Source organism: Rhinolophus sinicus, linkage group LG07, assembly GCF_036562045.2.
Source record: "Rhinolophus sinicus isolate RSC01 linkage group LG07, ASM3656204v1, whole genome shotgun sequence".
NCBI classification, from domain to species: domain Eukaryota; kingdom Metazoa; phylum Chordata; class Mammalia; order Chiroptera; family Rhinolophidae; genus Rhinolophus; species Rhinolophus sinicus.
The window spans coordinates 92,946,646-92,960,923 of record NC_133757.1 but is presented as its reverse complement, the minus strand read 5'-3'; the positions used below and the strand labels follow the sequence as shown (position 1 = coordinate 92,960,923).

The following is a 14,278-nucleotide window of genomic DNA, read 5'->3' as shown; positions in this document are numbered from 1 at the left end:
CTGATATTCTTTACAAATCTGTCCAGCATTTTTTAAGAGGAGAAGCTGAGCAGTGCATGATGGTGTGGGCAGGGAAGGGGGGTGGGGCAGACTGGAATGAATGGAGGTGGCAGCACTCAATGGCTCTCCTGTTGCCCCCAACAAACCTCCCATGGTGCCAAGCTCCCATATCCTTCTCAACAAAACCAAAGCCCCTATTGATTAGCTTCAATCTGGGGTATCTCCCTTTTAATGTGCCTCTGGGTGACTCTAGGTTAGCGTTTCTCAAGTTATAGTCCCAGCATCACCTATAATCATTTGATTCTTGAACCCATGCTAGACCTACTAAGTGAGAATCTCTAGAGAGGAGGCCAGGGTGTCTGCATTTTTAAGGAGCTTTGCAGGTGATTCTGACTGCACTTGAACCTCAAGAACCACTCCCTGAAGGCTGAGTTGGATTTGGTCAGTTTAGAGAACTCCAGCTCTCCCCAGGTATTCCACTGTCAAAAAATTCAAATGTTCAGACCTGTTTTAAGAAGGCTGGAGGAAGATGCAGTTCAGTTACCTCCCACTCATCAGTCTTTCTCCCTAGCAGCCATTCTGATTGAGATGAAATCCTAGGGGAATGCCTATAAATATTCCATCTGCTCAGATTTTGTTTTGCAAGACAGTGGAGTTCACACCACCTTCCCACTACTACAGACCAAAATAGCTTCTCTGGGCTTGCCTGACTCCAACTGCTAAGAGCCCCACTTCCTGACAACTACGGTACCTCAAGACCACTTGGCTTTTTCCAAGGGGATTCCATTGCCCTTGGGTGTCCTTTCTGCAATTAGGATGGGATAAAAAGTCTTAATGCTGGAAAGAATCTTAGAGGTTCCAATCCAATCCACTCTCTAATTATATGGAAACAGATGCAGACAGATACATAGAAAAGGAGGCAGGAAATAAACATTTCATTGAGTCCCTACTATGTGCCAGAAAGATGCTGTGCTGTATTTTTCAATGAGTTTTGTCATTAATTTTTTACAATGAGCTTTCAAAGTGGATAACATTATATCCATTTGTGTACACAAGGAAGTTGAAACTCAGAAAATTATAGATATTTGTAAAGTCATTCAGTTAACAGGTAGTAGATCTAGTATTGAACCTAGATTCTAATAAAAATAATAATTTTCATTTATTAAGCATTTACCATGTGTTGGGCATAGTGCCAAGCATTCTATTTTTATAAACTTACGTAAAATCACCACAGAAACCCTGAGGTAGGTAGTGGTACTATGCGCATTTGACAGGGAAAATGCAGGCACAGAAGGTTAGAAACTTGCGTGAGGGTCAGGCAGTGGTAGATGGAGGAGCCTTTGACTCCAAGGCTGTCTCCAGCATCTCTCTTCCAGTCCTGGAGAGACTGGAAGCAGCGACAGTAGTTATAGTCCAAGCAATAGCTAAGCAGGCCTGAAATAAGGATTGGGAGGAAGGGGAAGATTTAAGCAGCACTTCTGATGATCTCTGGAAGGGAGGTGGGCGAGGGAGTAGCGCGAGAAGGAGCAATTGAAGATAACTGCATTTTCTTGCTTGGGGAATGAAGTACATGCTGACACCATTAACTAAAACCTAGCAATGAAGACAAACTGGCATCGCATTGATGTTCTGTGTTACATAGCCGCATTTAGTTGTTTTTCCAGCTTCACTATGAAATGTAAGAGGAAGAATTGTTATGTCCTCATCTTCTACATAAAAATGTATTGATTGATAGATTATAAGGAAGACTGTCAATGTGACTGGGAACATTGTCTGCAGGACACTGAAGTACTCCGTATGCATGTAGTGTTAGGATGGCAATAACTATAATTCCTTATTTGAAAATTATTCTCCAGTGCCCAATATGGTTGGCTGTCAAGGATACCATGGCGAAGAGGAAGACCCAATCGATGCCTTGAGGGATCTTATATTCAGGTAAGGAAGATAGGCGATATAGAAGGAATACAACATTAGGCTGTGAAAAGTACTATAAAGATAAATGGAGTGCCATGGTGGAGCAAGATGGTGCAGGGTCCAGGTGATATAGGGTCTTGTAAGATGTACAAGCCATTTGATTCCAAGTATGATGGGAAGAAATTGATGAGTTTTGAGCAAGGGAGTTACATGATCTGTTATACATTTTTTTCTAGCTCGCTCTGAATGTCACTGCAGTCAGGGCAAGATTGTGACAATAGGAATAGAAGAAAAGCTGGTTAGGAGGGCCAGAGGCAAAGAGTGGATGGTGGTTTAAATAAAGATACAGTGAAGGCAAAGAGAAGTGGGTAGAAATTGAAATATATATTTTGGGGTAGCTGGGAGGCTTGTTGATGAAGACGGATGGAGAGGAAAAAGGAGAAATTGAAGATGACACCTACATTTCTAGTTTAAACAACTGGGTAAATAGTGCTATTTACCAATATCATGGCAGCTGGAGGAATAATTAGGTTTGAAGGAAAATGATGATCAGACACATGTGTGTATATGTGTGTCTAAGCATGATACGAAAGCTTACCAAAGAGTACTCTGGACTGGGAATTTAAAAGCCCGACTTGTGTCATAACATCATCACTAAGAGGAATAACTTCTCCACACCTCATTTTTTCCCATCTACAACAGGGGAGTGATTATATCTGTCTTTGCTGCTTCAGAGGGATGCTGAGAAGATAAATGAGATAACATATATGCAAGTTCTTTGAAGTCTTGGGAGGATAAAAACCGTGTAAATCCAAGCTATCATCATTATGTACAGGGTGTGTTTATATTATTCATATATCTACTCAAAGTCACAGGGGCCATAAGTATATCACACTTACATTCTTTCCTTCATGTTCAGTTCTCAGAAATGGCAAGATGAACATACTCCTGTTTCCCCGAATGTCCCTTCACTTTATTCTCTTAACAGGATTTTGCAATTATTAGTGTTGTTTCAGACTTTTAAGACCCTGGGAAAAAAAGGGTTTTGCCCAGTAACGCAGCCTGGGTAATTCTTGGGAGATAATGATGGTATCTTCTTTAATAGAGATGTACAGATTACAGAGAACCAGCACGTTGTCTCCTGGAATCCTCCAACAACACTCTAAGAAAGGTATTATTTTTTCACCATATGACAGAAGGAAGACGGCTCAGGAAGTTAATTTGCCTAAAACCTCATTTTACACCTGGAGTAATTAAGGCTAATGAAAGAGTTGTGTTCTAAAAAATATAGTAAACTAGCACCAAGGACATTCAAAGAACTGCCACCATGACCCAGATAATATTCATGGGATGTGTGTGCCATCTTCTTTGATCTCTGCAAACTTGGGACACATTGTCTTCAGTTTGATAATGGGTATAACTACAGATTTTCTTGCCTAGAGTTTCAAGAGCTGCACCATCCCACCCCATGACCTTGTGTTAATGTGGTCTCTAAATATGAACAAACAAGCAAAATAAACAAAAATTGTCCCTTGCTCTCCAGAGTAATACATGATTAATAGTAGTCTTTCCCTTGTGGGGAGACCCAGTGCACTCAATTTTGCCTGAGGTGATGTGCAAAAGAGACATCCTTGGAACGGTGAAAAGAAAACTGGACTTGGAATCCAGAGACATGAGGTTGAGTCTTGGTTCAAAATTACTTATTGTATGATCTGGGGATGAAGTGAACCTATTGGAGCTTCAGTTTTAATAACTGTTAACTGCATATAATGTTTATCTGTTTACTGGCTGTAACCTTCTAGTCAGCCTCACCTTGGTCTGAACGATTCCAGTGGCACAAATATGGAGCTAAGTAGTGACTTACAGAGTGCCTTGTTTATAAATTATTGGATTAAAAATTCTCTATTCTGTCGTTTTTTTCTCGTCATTCTCAGTAAAGATGCATGTGTATTTGCTCACTTTTAATGGAGGGGGAAGAGGGTATTTCTGGTATTCATAGAGTATGATTCTCAGCATATTAATCTATTCAGAACAAAGCTAAGAAGGAATGACATACTGGGTTGCATGAGGATTGAATTAATGCATGTGAAACGTTTAGCAAAGTGACTGGCATAGAGTGAATAATAATTGTTAGCTGTTATAATTTTTTGTTCTTACTTTGGTTATTCTCATTTGTGTTGAATGGTTTAGTTGTGGCCCTGGCTGGAAACTAGAGAATAATCTGACTCCCTATAAAAATGGCAGCATGGTCGGTAGCCAGGTAGAGCTTTCTTCCACAGTATCTGTAACCATCCTCTCCTTATTTTCGCCTAGTTTCTGCACACCTAGGAAGGGTATCTGGGATAACTTTTTGTTAAGCTGACGGTAAATGCAAATAAAACAATGACAACTTTGAGATCACCGACAAAATTTCAGCTTGTTTCCCCTCTGAATTGAGTCTGAAAAATAAACCTCAAAACCTGTGGACGGCATGTTTTTCAAAACTGCATTTCAGAGTTTACAGGTGTGTGCCTGGGGCAACCAAAACAAAGATTACAGTGGTTGTGGCTGCCTCCCAGGCTCAGATGAAAGAGGCGCTTCTCAGCGAGCTTTACGTGCCAGCTCACCTGAGGTCACACTTTGAATTTTCCCCACGTAGGGAAGGTAGAGCGGGGCCTCCCAAGGGTGGGTTTCAAATCCACACGACTGTTTTTTCCAGCCTCTCTCCCTTCCCATTCTGAGTTTCTGGGTCAACAATTCTCAGCTTGCTGGGTGGGTGGGTGGGGGGGAGTGTGTGTCCCGGGGGAGGCAGGGTGGTGCCTGGGTGCGGGCAGATGGGGAAGCAATGCTGGGCGGCGGTGGCCCCGGGAATCGGCGGGTGGACAGCTACCCTGTGACTGCCCTCTACTAATTCCACATGCCTCCCTCGGACCTAAGGGGTTACAACACTTGGCCCTTCTTCTACCCAGCGTCTCTCCAGGGCTGGGCAAAGCGATGCAAATCAGCGTGGGATCAGTTCCCGCCAGGGCTGCTCCCGCCCTTTCCCGGGACCCAGCCCCGCCCCGCGCCGTCGGTCCCGGGCCGCCGCGCCCCGCCGGGCCGGAGGAGGACGCGGCCGACCCCTGCCCCGTGGTCCCTTCCTCCTTCACTCAGCCGCCAATCCCAACGCCCTCCCCTCCGGTGGCATCACTTTGCGGGCGTGTTTTCCTCAGCGGGAGGCGTGTGCCCCTCAGCCTTCCTCCTCGCCGCCCCCTGGGGACCCCGCTTCGCGGACTCCCGGCTCTCCCAGCGCCCCCTTGGTCCTCCGACCCCTTGCGCCCCCGAGGCGGGGGTCCCGCGCGCAGGTACCTCAGCGCCGAGAGGAAGGCGCGGCAGCCGCGCGGTTCCGCGAGGTGCGGCGCCCGATCCGGGGGGAGGCGCTGTGGTCCGGGGCGGCCCCTCGCGCCCCGGGCGCCGGCTGCGGCTCGGCCTCCTCCTCCTCCTCTTCCTCCGCCCTCCTTGGCTGGGAAAGTGGGAGGTGGCGGCGGCGTGTGTGTGCGCGCGTGAGGGGGGCGGTAGAGAGGAGTCTCCGGTGCCGCCGCCGCGTCAGACACACTGTGAGCGGCGAGCGCCGCGGGGCCGCATCCGCATCGGTTGCCTCCACCGCTGCGGGGCCGCGAACAAAGAGGAGGAGCCGAGGCGCGAGGTAGGGCGCGGGGACCGGCGCGGGCACAGCCTCTCGGTGGAGAAGGCGGTGGTCAGGGCGTCCCCTTCTCCTTCTCCCCGCGCTGGTCAGGCTCTCTGTCCCCCACCCTCGGGTCCCTGTGGGCCCGGAGCCGGGACCTGCGGGAGCGGAGCCCGCGGCCTCGCTGCCTTCTCCCGGCAGGAAGCTGCCCGGGCTCCGTGCCGCGATCTCACGGCGCAGCCCAGCTCCCCCCGCTCTCCGCTGGCTGCGTCTCTGGGACTCCCACCTCCTCTCTGCGGGGTGATCGCTGTTTCCCGGTGGCACTTGGTGGGGCTCACTTTCGCAACTTAAGGCTGCGAATTTATTTTTAAGTCCTTGAAAACTTCCCGCGGAGAGATTTTGTGCCCGGCCTGACCCAAAGGGAAGTTGCGATGAGGCTGTTGAATGAGATCCCCATTAGGGCACCGTCCGGGCCACAGCCCCTGCCCGGGACCCTTCCCCTGCCGGGTGCCGGCGACACCTGGCTTCGAGGTGTATCTGCGGCGCGTGGCCGCCGCGCCTCCCTGCGGGTAAGAAGTACCTGTGCTGGGCTGCGTGGCACAGAGCCCCCCACCCCCCTCCCCGACTCTTATCAAGAACAGCTGTTAACGCTCCCATCAGAATCTTTTTACCCCCTTCCTCCTAGGCATTCACATTTACGTTTATTTTGATGGTGGTGGGAGAGCGGCGCAGTCACTGGTTTAAGGCTTTTTCCTGAATGGCCGTATTTTCATATTATGCCCACAGTTTTCAGTCCAGCATTCCATTGTCAAATTCTTTTGGTGATAATTTTGCCAGATTTTCTGAATGGGATTAGGGCAAGCTGTTCAGAAATCCGTTTCAGAGTTTGTCAACCACTGTCCTGAAGGGCCCTTTTATATTTTAGCTGCTTTCAAGCCAATCTTTAGTCGTGTCCTTTAAAATTGTCACAACCTTCAACGCATTTTGGTTGGACAAGATTAAACAGTTCTATTTTTAAGGCCAGTGAAGAAACATATGTATTTAATATTGGGATCATTTACCACAAGTGATCACATGAGGCTTGGTTTCTTAAACTATAAAGTGTCTTATAAATTGGGAATTTGGTTGGATTTAGAAGTAAATTCAGGTGGAGGAAACTTTCAGTTGCTTCTGTTCAGCTCCTCATAAGTTGAGGACTTTATTAAGGCCGCTAATATCACTTTGAGAGCTGAAGAAATTATGTTCTTTATTACATTTCATAAATCGTATTTATTGCAGGAGTCCTGTATAGTGCTGGATACCTATTTCTGCACAGTGAACTAACTCCTAGCTATTGCTAAGGATTAATTTTGAATTGTTTAAAAAGCCTATTTTGTTTTTAATTGTTGACTTTGGAGTTCAGGAACTACATTCCAAAGCAAAGCTAAACTATTCAGAGGAAGCACTTCTGTGTACTTTTTGGTTCTTGGCTCTACTGTGAACCTTGTCCCCAGATAACAATACTAATTTTCCGTCTTTTCTCTCCCCCTGCCCCCACCTTGTGACTCCAGAGCAAAGTCTGAAATGGATGTTACATGAATTACTTTAAAGGCTGCATACAACTATGAACATTGCTGAAGCATTTCCTTAGCAAACTCGTTAAAGATGGATGAATCTGCCTTGTTGGATCTTCTGGAGTGTCCTGTGTGTCTAGAGCGGCTTGATGCTTCTGCAAAAGTCTTGCCTTGTCAGCATACGTTTTGCAAACGATGTTTGCTGGGGATTGTAGGTTCCCGAAATGAACTCAGATGTCCCGAGTGCAGAACTCTTGTTGGCTCGGGTGTTGAGGAGCTCCCAAGTAACATCCTGCTGGTCAGACTTCTGGACGGCATCAAGCAGAGGCCTTGGAAACCTGGCCCTGGTGGAGGCAGTGGGACGAACTGCACAAATGCATTGAGGGCTCAGAGCAGCAATGTGGCTAACTGTAGCTCAAAAGATCTGCAGAGCTCCCAGGGTGGACAGCAGCCGCGGGTGCAAGCCTGGAGCCCCCCAGTGAGGGTGAGTAGCTGCAGAAGTAGTTTGGTGCATAACAGTGGTGATGACCACATTTTTTTCTTTATTCTTTAGCTCGGTTGTTTTCTAAATCAGCTCATTGCTAAAGAAGCCTCACTATAACAGATAGGAAATTATGCTTCAGGATATTTTTTTTTCCCCTGTTGGAATGAGATTGGATATACATGATATATTTTCTTGTTTTTAAAAATTTTCTCCAGGTAGTGTCTATTACCTTTTAAGATAAATTTTGGGAAACAGGTAGCGATTATTCAATGAAACCTAAAGCACAGCAGTTTTTTGTGCACATTTTAAAATGGAAACTTGTTATGGTTTTACTTTGCTAATGGAGTTGGGAGAGCCATAATTATGCATGTATGTGTACATATATGTATACATATTATAAATATGTGTGTGGGTAAATCATGATTAGGAAATCAAGCCTTAACGTTTATGTTGCTTAGAGCCATTCTATTGGTCTTATGAATCCACAGCACAGAATTTACTGGTTGGAGGAATTCTTAACAAATCATGGCCACAGGTAGCAGAGTTTTGTTGCTATAGCAACGAAACGTCATTTAGGACTATGCTAAAACAGCAGATAATCTAGTTTTATGTTGGGTTTTACAGGGAGTGAAATGAAACGTTCCATCACAATGATTTTTCTTGGGTTTTGGGTTTGGGCTGAAATAACATTAAGTGCAAATGAAAATTTGGACAGTTACCACAATTTAAATTTCTAGAAGGTAAGGTATTCTGAATAAATCTAAATTTATATTGTGGGTTATGGCATCCCAATAAAACATGCTTTTCTCATCTTTGTAAAAATAAAAAATAGAGATGAGCATCAGATAATTAAAACGACTCCATTGTTGGAAGAAACAATTTTGATAATTGGCCAAACAGATAAAGTCTATTTTTAAAGAACAGTTAATCTGGATGAGAATATTTTTTTCCAAATCTTTATAATAAACACTCAAATCTGACTTCTTTCATTTAATGGAGGAACAACCCACTGGGGTGATATTAGATAGTATAAATTCACAGATGTGACTATCAGACCGCTGTAGCAGAACCATTCCCTTACTTCCCTCTCAACTCATCTTTTAAAATAATGTATTTACATCAGTAGATATAAAGTGTGTGAAGTGCTTTAATCAATAAAAACAGTTTCATCACTAGGCTATCATATTTCTTTTGATTCATATTTAATTTTTTATTTTTTTAAGATAGTGATGACTTTGGGTTAGGAAGGTTTTCTTGCCATATTTGAAGCCCACAGGTAAAATTGTTCTGCTTATGGTAGTTTTCTTAGATTTCCTTTATTTTATAGATTTTACCTGTACCTTGATGAGTGGATATGGACTCATGAATATTTTTAACCTCAGAACCAGTGATCAGGTTGATCATTTCTGAGACACTTGACCCGGGTTTGCTTAATTAGGTAGTAGATTTGCTTCTTTGGAGAGATTTTGTTTCCTTGTTAATTAGACTAGGGAAGGCATAGCTCTAGACTATGAAGAGAAGTATCTTAGTGGTTGACTGGCCTTCCTGTTGTGAGGAATTCATTGAAGGTTTGATTACTGATAAAAAGGAATTTAACAAGAGGGCTCAAGGCTCAAGCATTCAACTTAACATTTTCTTTCTAACACAAATTGACTATGTAATGGCTGTGGTGTTGATTTACTTGAACTACTAAGCTCCCAAAATTGAGTTTCACTTTTTAGGTAAACTATTGTGAGATTTTGATGATATATTATTTTTTTCTGGCTTATATGATTTTTCCTACTTTATTTCATGTTTCTTCTTTAGCATGAGAAAAATTACCCACCAAGAACCCCAACTGAACTTGAGCCTTATAAGTTGGATAAAATATTTGAGGTGGATAAAACAGGAGATAATATGTGTTACTTTGGTGGGGGCACAGGGAGTGGAGGATGAAACAAAGCTTTTCAGTTATCTGAGTTGATGCAAATGCTGCAATACTTATAAAAAGGAGTGTTTTTCGTTTTTTTTCCCTTAGTCTCAATTTCTCATTAGCAGTTCCCTAGTACCTTTTGTTTTCAAGTATTCAAAACATCCAGGGCAACACTAATAGTCGAAGCATCTGAAAGGTAAATACATCTCAGAAAATACTCCTTTAAAAGTAAGAAATCTGTAATGTACAGACATGTGGAGGTTGTAATGTACTCCTTCGGACACTTCCCTGAGGTGAATGACCATAATAAATCCCCAACTTGTATCCTCCTCCTTTAGATGTTCTGACATGACCAACTGGTGCCTGAGCCTGTTTCCACATGTTGTGCAAAGCTGAAAGTGATAACATGTGGAATGTTGCTTCAGTTTATTAGTTATGTTCTGTGTTCCGTTAGATTGTGACCATGTGGCTTCCTCATGTGTTTAGCCGAGGTAGATGGAGTGTTATCAGCAGATATGAACATTTCCAATGTGTGACACACATCTTGTTCCCAGAATTTTAGTGTTTCCTGCCTAACATGAAGGAGAAAATGAAAAAGTGTCGGATTGGAGTCACCATGGGAATCCGTCAGTTCTTTACCCCAAGTAAAGAATTATTGTTGGTTATTTTTTTCTCCCAATCTTCTGCCTCCCCTACACCCCCACTCTGGTTCAAGCCGTTGTTTTTCAGTCTAGTGTAGGACACAACTCCCTGACCCATGCTGGTATTATGAGCCTTGTGCTCCCCCCGCCGCTGGCCGGCTGCTCACGCTGGCCACCGGCTGTTCATGGCAGCACACAGTAGCCCACAGCAGCACAGCAGCCTGTGGCAGCTCACGCCGACCTCTAGCTGATCACGGCAGCCCAGCTCCAAGGAGACCCATTGTTGACAATCTTAGCTGTAGAGGGCGCAGCTCAATGGCCCATGTGGGAATTGAACTGGCGATCTTGGCATTAGGAGCTCGGCGCTCCAACCACCTGAGCCACCGGGCCGGCCCTATTGTTGGTTTTAAGCCAAAGTCAAGCAGTGGAATGAGTCACAGGGAGAGGGTGACTGCAGATATCTGTTTAATGGACTGAAAAATACCTGCAGAAGATAAATTACACACACACACACATACACATATAAGTGCAGATATATATATGTATATATACATACACACACATATATACATATACACACACACATATATATATGCAGAATGAGATATGGAAAAGATGTTTAAGTAATTCCTATAGAATTATGACAGAATAGTTAAATTTCTGCTTTCTATATGTGGTTCCGTTGATTCAAGATCTGTATCTGTGCATGCATCTGTCTAGGTATTATTACTTAATGATTTCACATTGCCTCTACCTCAAAGTGAGTTTATTCAGCAAAAATGCATCACATGACCGCTGGTTTACACTAATTTACTCTTCATTTATTCTTTCTGTTGTCTAACACATATTTATCGAGCACTGATAGGTGGCAGGCACTGCTCTGGCTACTGGGTAGGTAACGATGGACAAACCAGATACAGATTCTGCTTATGAATTTATGAGTATGTGTCAGTTTCCTGGGAGAGACACATTAACATAATAACAATGCAGGTAGGTGATTAAACATGATAAGTGTTAGCATAGAGAGCTAGGGGAGAGGACAGGAGAAGGCTCTGTGTGAATTGTGAGGGTAAAATGTGTGTGTGTGTGGTCTTCAAAAGCTTCCTTGAAGAAGAGGCATTTGAGCTGAGATCTTAAGAGTGAAACGATTAGTTGAGAGGGTGCTGGGCAGTGGGAGGGCAGGAGGGGAAGATTATTCCAAAGGCCCTGACCTACAGCGGATGGGACATGACTTCTAGGAAGAACCAACGGAAGGTGAGTGTGAACTAAGCAAGGGACAGGGGTAGTGACCTAAGATGAGGCCTCCCGTGCAGTCATGTGCAAGGCATGACGAGCCACCACAGGCCACATGGGGTGAGGGCCAGATGGACGTATACACAGCTAGTAAGTGCTCTGTATTTGGGGGATAGAAAGACAGATCATTGGGACTGAGATGATCAACAAGCCTTCAGAACAGAAATGAAATTGGAGTTAGGTGTCAAAGGACTGAGGCACGGCGAGGAAAGGTAGGGAATATGGATATGGGGGAACACAGGTGAAATTCCTTTTCTCCTGCAAATGCCGAGTATGCTTCAGTTTCTCCAGAGCCATACTCACCCCTCCTTTCTCTCCCTGTTGCTGACTGTTAGGTGCTCAATTGTGTCCCCTAAAGCCCTATGCCCCGGTACCTCAGAATGTGTATTTGGGGAAAGCCCTTTAAAGAGGTGGTGAAGGTAAAATGAGTTTATATGGGTGGGGTCTAATCCATAATATGACTGGTATCCTTATAAGAAGAGGAGGTAGGTTAGGACACAGAGAGACACAGAGGGAGGACCATGTGAAGACACAGGGAGAAGGAGGTCATCTACAAGCCGAGAAGAAAGGCCTTCAGAAGAACCCAACTCTGCCAATACCTGACTCTTAGACTTCTAGACTCCAGAACTGAAGAAATAAGTGTTGTTAGGACAGCCAATCTGTAGTACTTCGTTACACACGGCAATCGCAGCAAACATATACTAACTGTGATGTACTCCCAACAGCCCCTTCAGTGCCTCTCGGTCCACGGCCAGTCCCTTCAGTCCTGGTTTCCCCAAAGTCCTGCAGGGGTCCAGCCCTGCTGTGCGCTTTACTCCTGTGTTACAATAACCTTGAGAAGTTGTTCAGTTCCTGCTCACCACCTCAAATGCCCACATGGCCTGGCACAGTTTCATAAAATGGAAGGTTTATGTGACAATGTACCAGACACGCTAAAAGCTTTGGAGGAGACGGAAGGAAATACCAGGACGAGACAAGTACTTCATCATCTTTCACAAGTTCTCCTCTAAATGGAGTCTAGAGAAGCTGCTTTATTGAACATTGGAATGTGGGTCTGCATGAGGCATCGCCCAAAGGAGAGGCAGCCGAAAGAATCCAAGGAAGGAAAGAGAAAGGCCAGACAACAGTGTGGCCCCAGGTAGGGTAGGGAAAGCTCGTGCTGGCTCTGAATTGCCCTGTGGGCCATCTTTGATATCCAGTCAGCGCATAAGTATCTGTGAGTGTCTTTCAGGCTCAGTTCTGTGCCATAATCTGTCCTAGGAAAAGGTGGCATTAATGCATGTTTCTGATGAAAAGGAGTACATTTGGGGGAGGTGAAACACACTAGAAACAGTAAATAAGGCAACTTCCAGTGGTACCTCAGTTTTCAAACGTAACCCGTTCCCGAAGACTGAGTTCTGAAACATTCGAAAACCGAGGCACGGTTTTCCCATAGAAAGTAATGCAAAATGGATTAATCCGTTCCAGACCTGGAAAATCAACCCCTAAAACTGCAAGTTTAGCATCACTTTTGCTATCTAATGATACCATAGGTCCATAAAATTTACAGCGTTCATAAACTGAAATGTTCGTCAAAGGAGACGTTTGAAAACCGAGGTACCACTATATAGTGAAACACCAAACTAAGGGATAAGATACAGAATAAGCCTCTATGATGAGGTTCATGTCAAGTGGCCCCTGGATCAAGTGTCTGGTCAAAGGGGAATGAGTGTGGGTTAGAGAGGACAGGGACACAACAGGACATGCTCCCCTGGTGCGCAAGGTTCAGTCCACATGCTGACTGGCAAAGGAATTGAGGTCTCTGCACAGGCGGGGACCTGGTATTAATCCATCCTGGACTTAAGCGAAACATTTCATGGGGTTTGGATGAGGGAGACCCTGGGGTATTTCCAAATGGCTGAGTTAAAATAGAATAAAGGTTTGTTTTGCCAAACAGTATATGTTGCGGACAGTTTTTGATCTCTTCTTTGTCATTTCATCCTTGATCCCTGCTTCATCCCTGCCCTTAATTTTGTTCCTGAGTCAGGCCCAATGGGTCAAGGCTGGGATTTGGAATGGCATGGAAGGCAGGGATCAGGGAAGGAGTCTGGTGCACACTGACTGGGAATGAAAAAAAAAAGTTTAACAATTTTTTATATCACAAAGTATCATGTAACCATTCTCATGTAAATCTCACAACAACCCTCTGGGATTAAATATTATTGTTATTTAAAAAATTATGCTGTGGGCTGCCGCGGGCTGTTGTGTGCTGTCGTGGGCTACCGTGTGCTGCCAGGAGTGGCCGGCAGCTGGCGAGAACTGCTGTGAGCGGCTGACCAATGACCGGCGACCGACTGCCTCAGCCAGGGGGGAGCGCAAGGCTCATAATCCCAGCATGGGCCAGGGAGCTGTGTCCTACACAACTAGACTGAGAAACAACGACTTGAACCGGAGTGGGGTGGGGGGGAGGCGGAAGAAAGCGGAAAAACAAAAAATTAAAAAGAGTGTAAATGTCAAAATAAATTCTTAAAAGCATTGTGGTTATAAACAAATCTACTTTACAGAAGTAGATGTTATTAAGTGTGTAGATCCTTCCATATCTGTTCATATATATTTATATGTGTATGCAGATAGTTTTTGTTGTTTTTCACATAAATTAGAATTTCATACTCTGCATATTTGATGACTTGATAGTTTGTTTAATATATCTGGGAAATCTTTTCATGTCTGAGCATATATATCTAAAAAAACACCTCTTTATTGAAGTATAATATGAATACAGAAAAATACATTTATTGTAACTATACAACTCATTGGATTTTCATCCTTTATTCTCTTTAAACGGCTACATAATATTTT

At 44.3% G+C, this 14,278-nt stretch overlaps 1 protein-coding gene across 2 annotated transcripts in view; it reads left to right on the top strand.

Moving 5' to 3' along the window:
- The first annotated feature begins 4,959 nt into the window (after positions 1 to 4,959).
- SH3RF1 (SH3 domain containing ring finger 1) overlaps positions 4,960 to 14,278 on the top strand; it is a 150,853-nt gene continuing 141,534 nt past the window's right edge. Inside the window, exons 1-2 of one of the 2 annotated variants that reach the window (XM_074338300.1) lie at positions 4,960 to 5,237; positions 7,108 to 7,594. In XM_074338300.1, the coding sequence (XP_074194401.1) occupies positions 7,202 to 7,594 (393 nt within the window). In that variant the 5' untranslated portion in view covers positions 4,960 to 5,237; positions 7,108 to 7,201. Of the gene's footprint in view, positions 5,238 to 5,399; positions 5,579 to 7,107; positions 7,595 to 14,278 lie in introns of those variants that run through there. The other variant, XM_074338299.1, reaches the window with a different exon arrangement.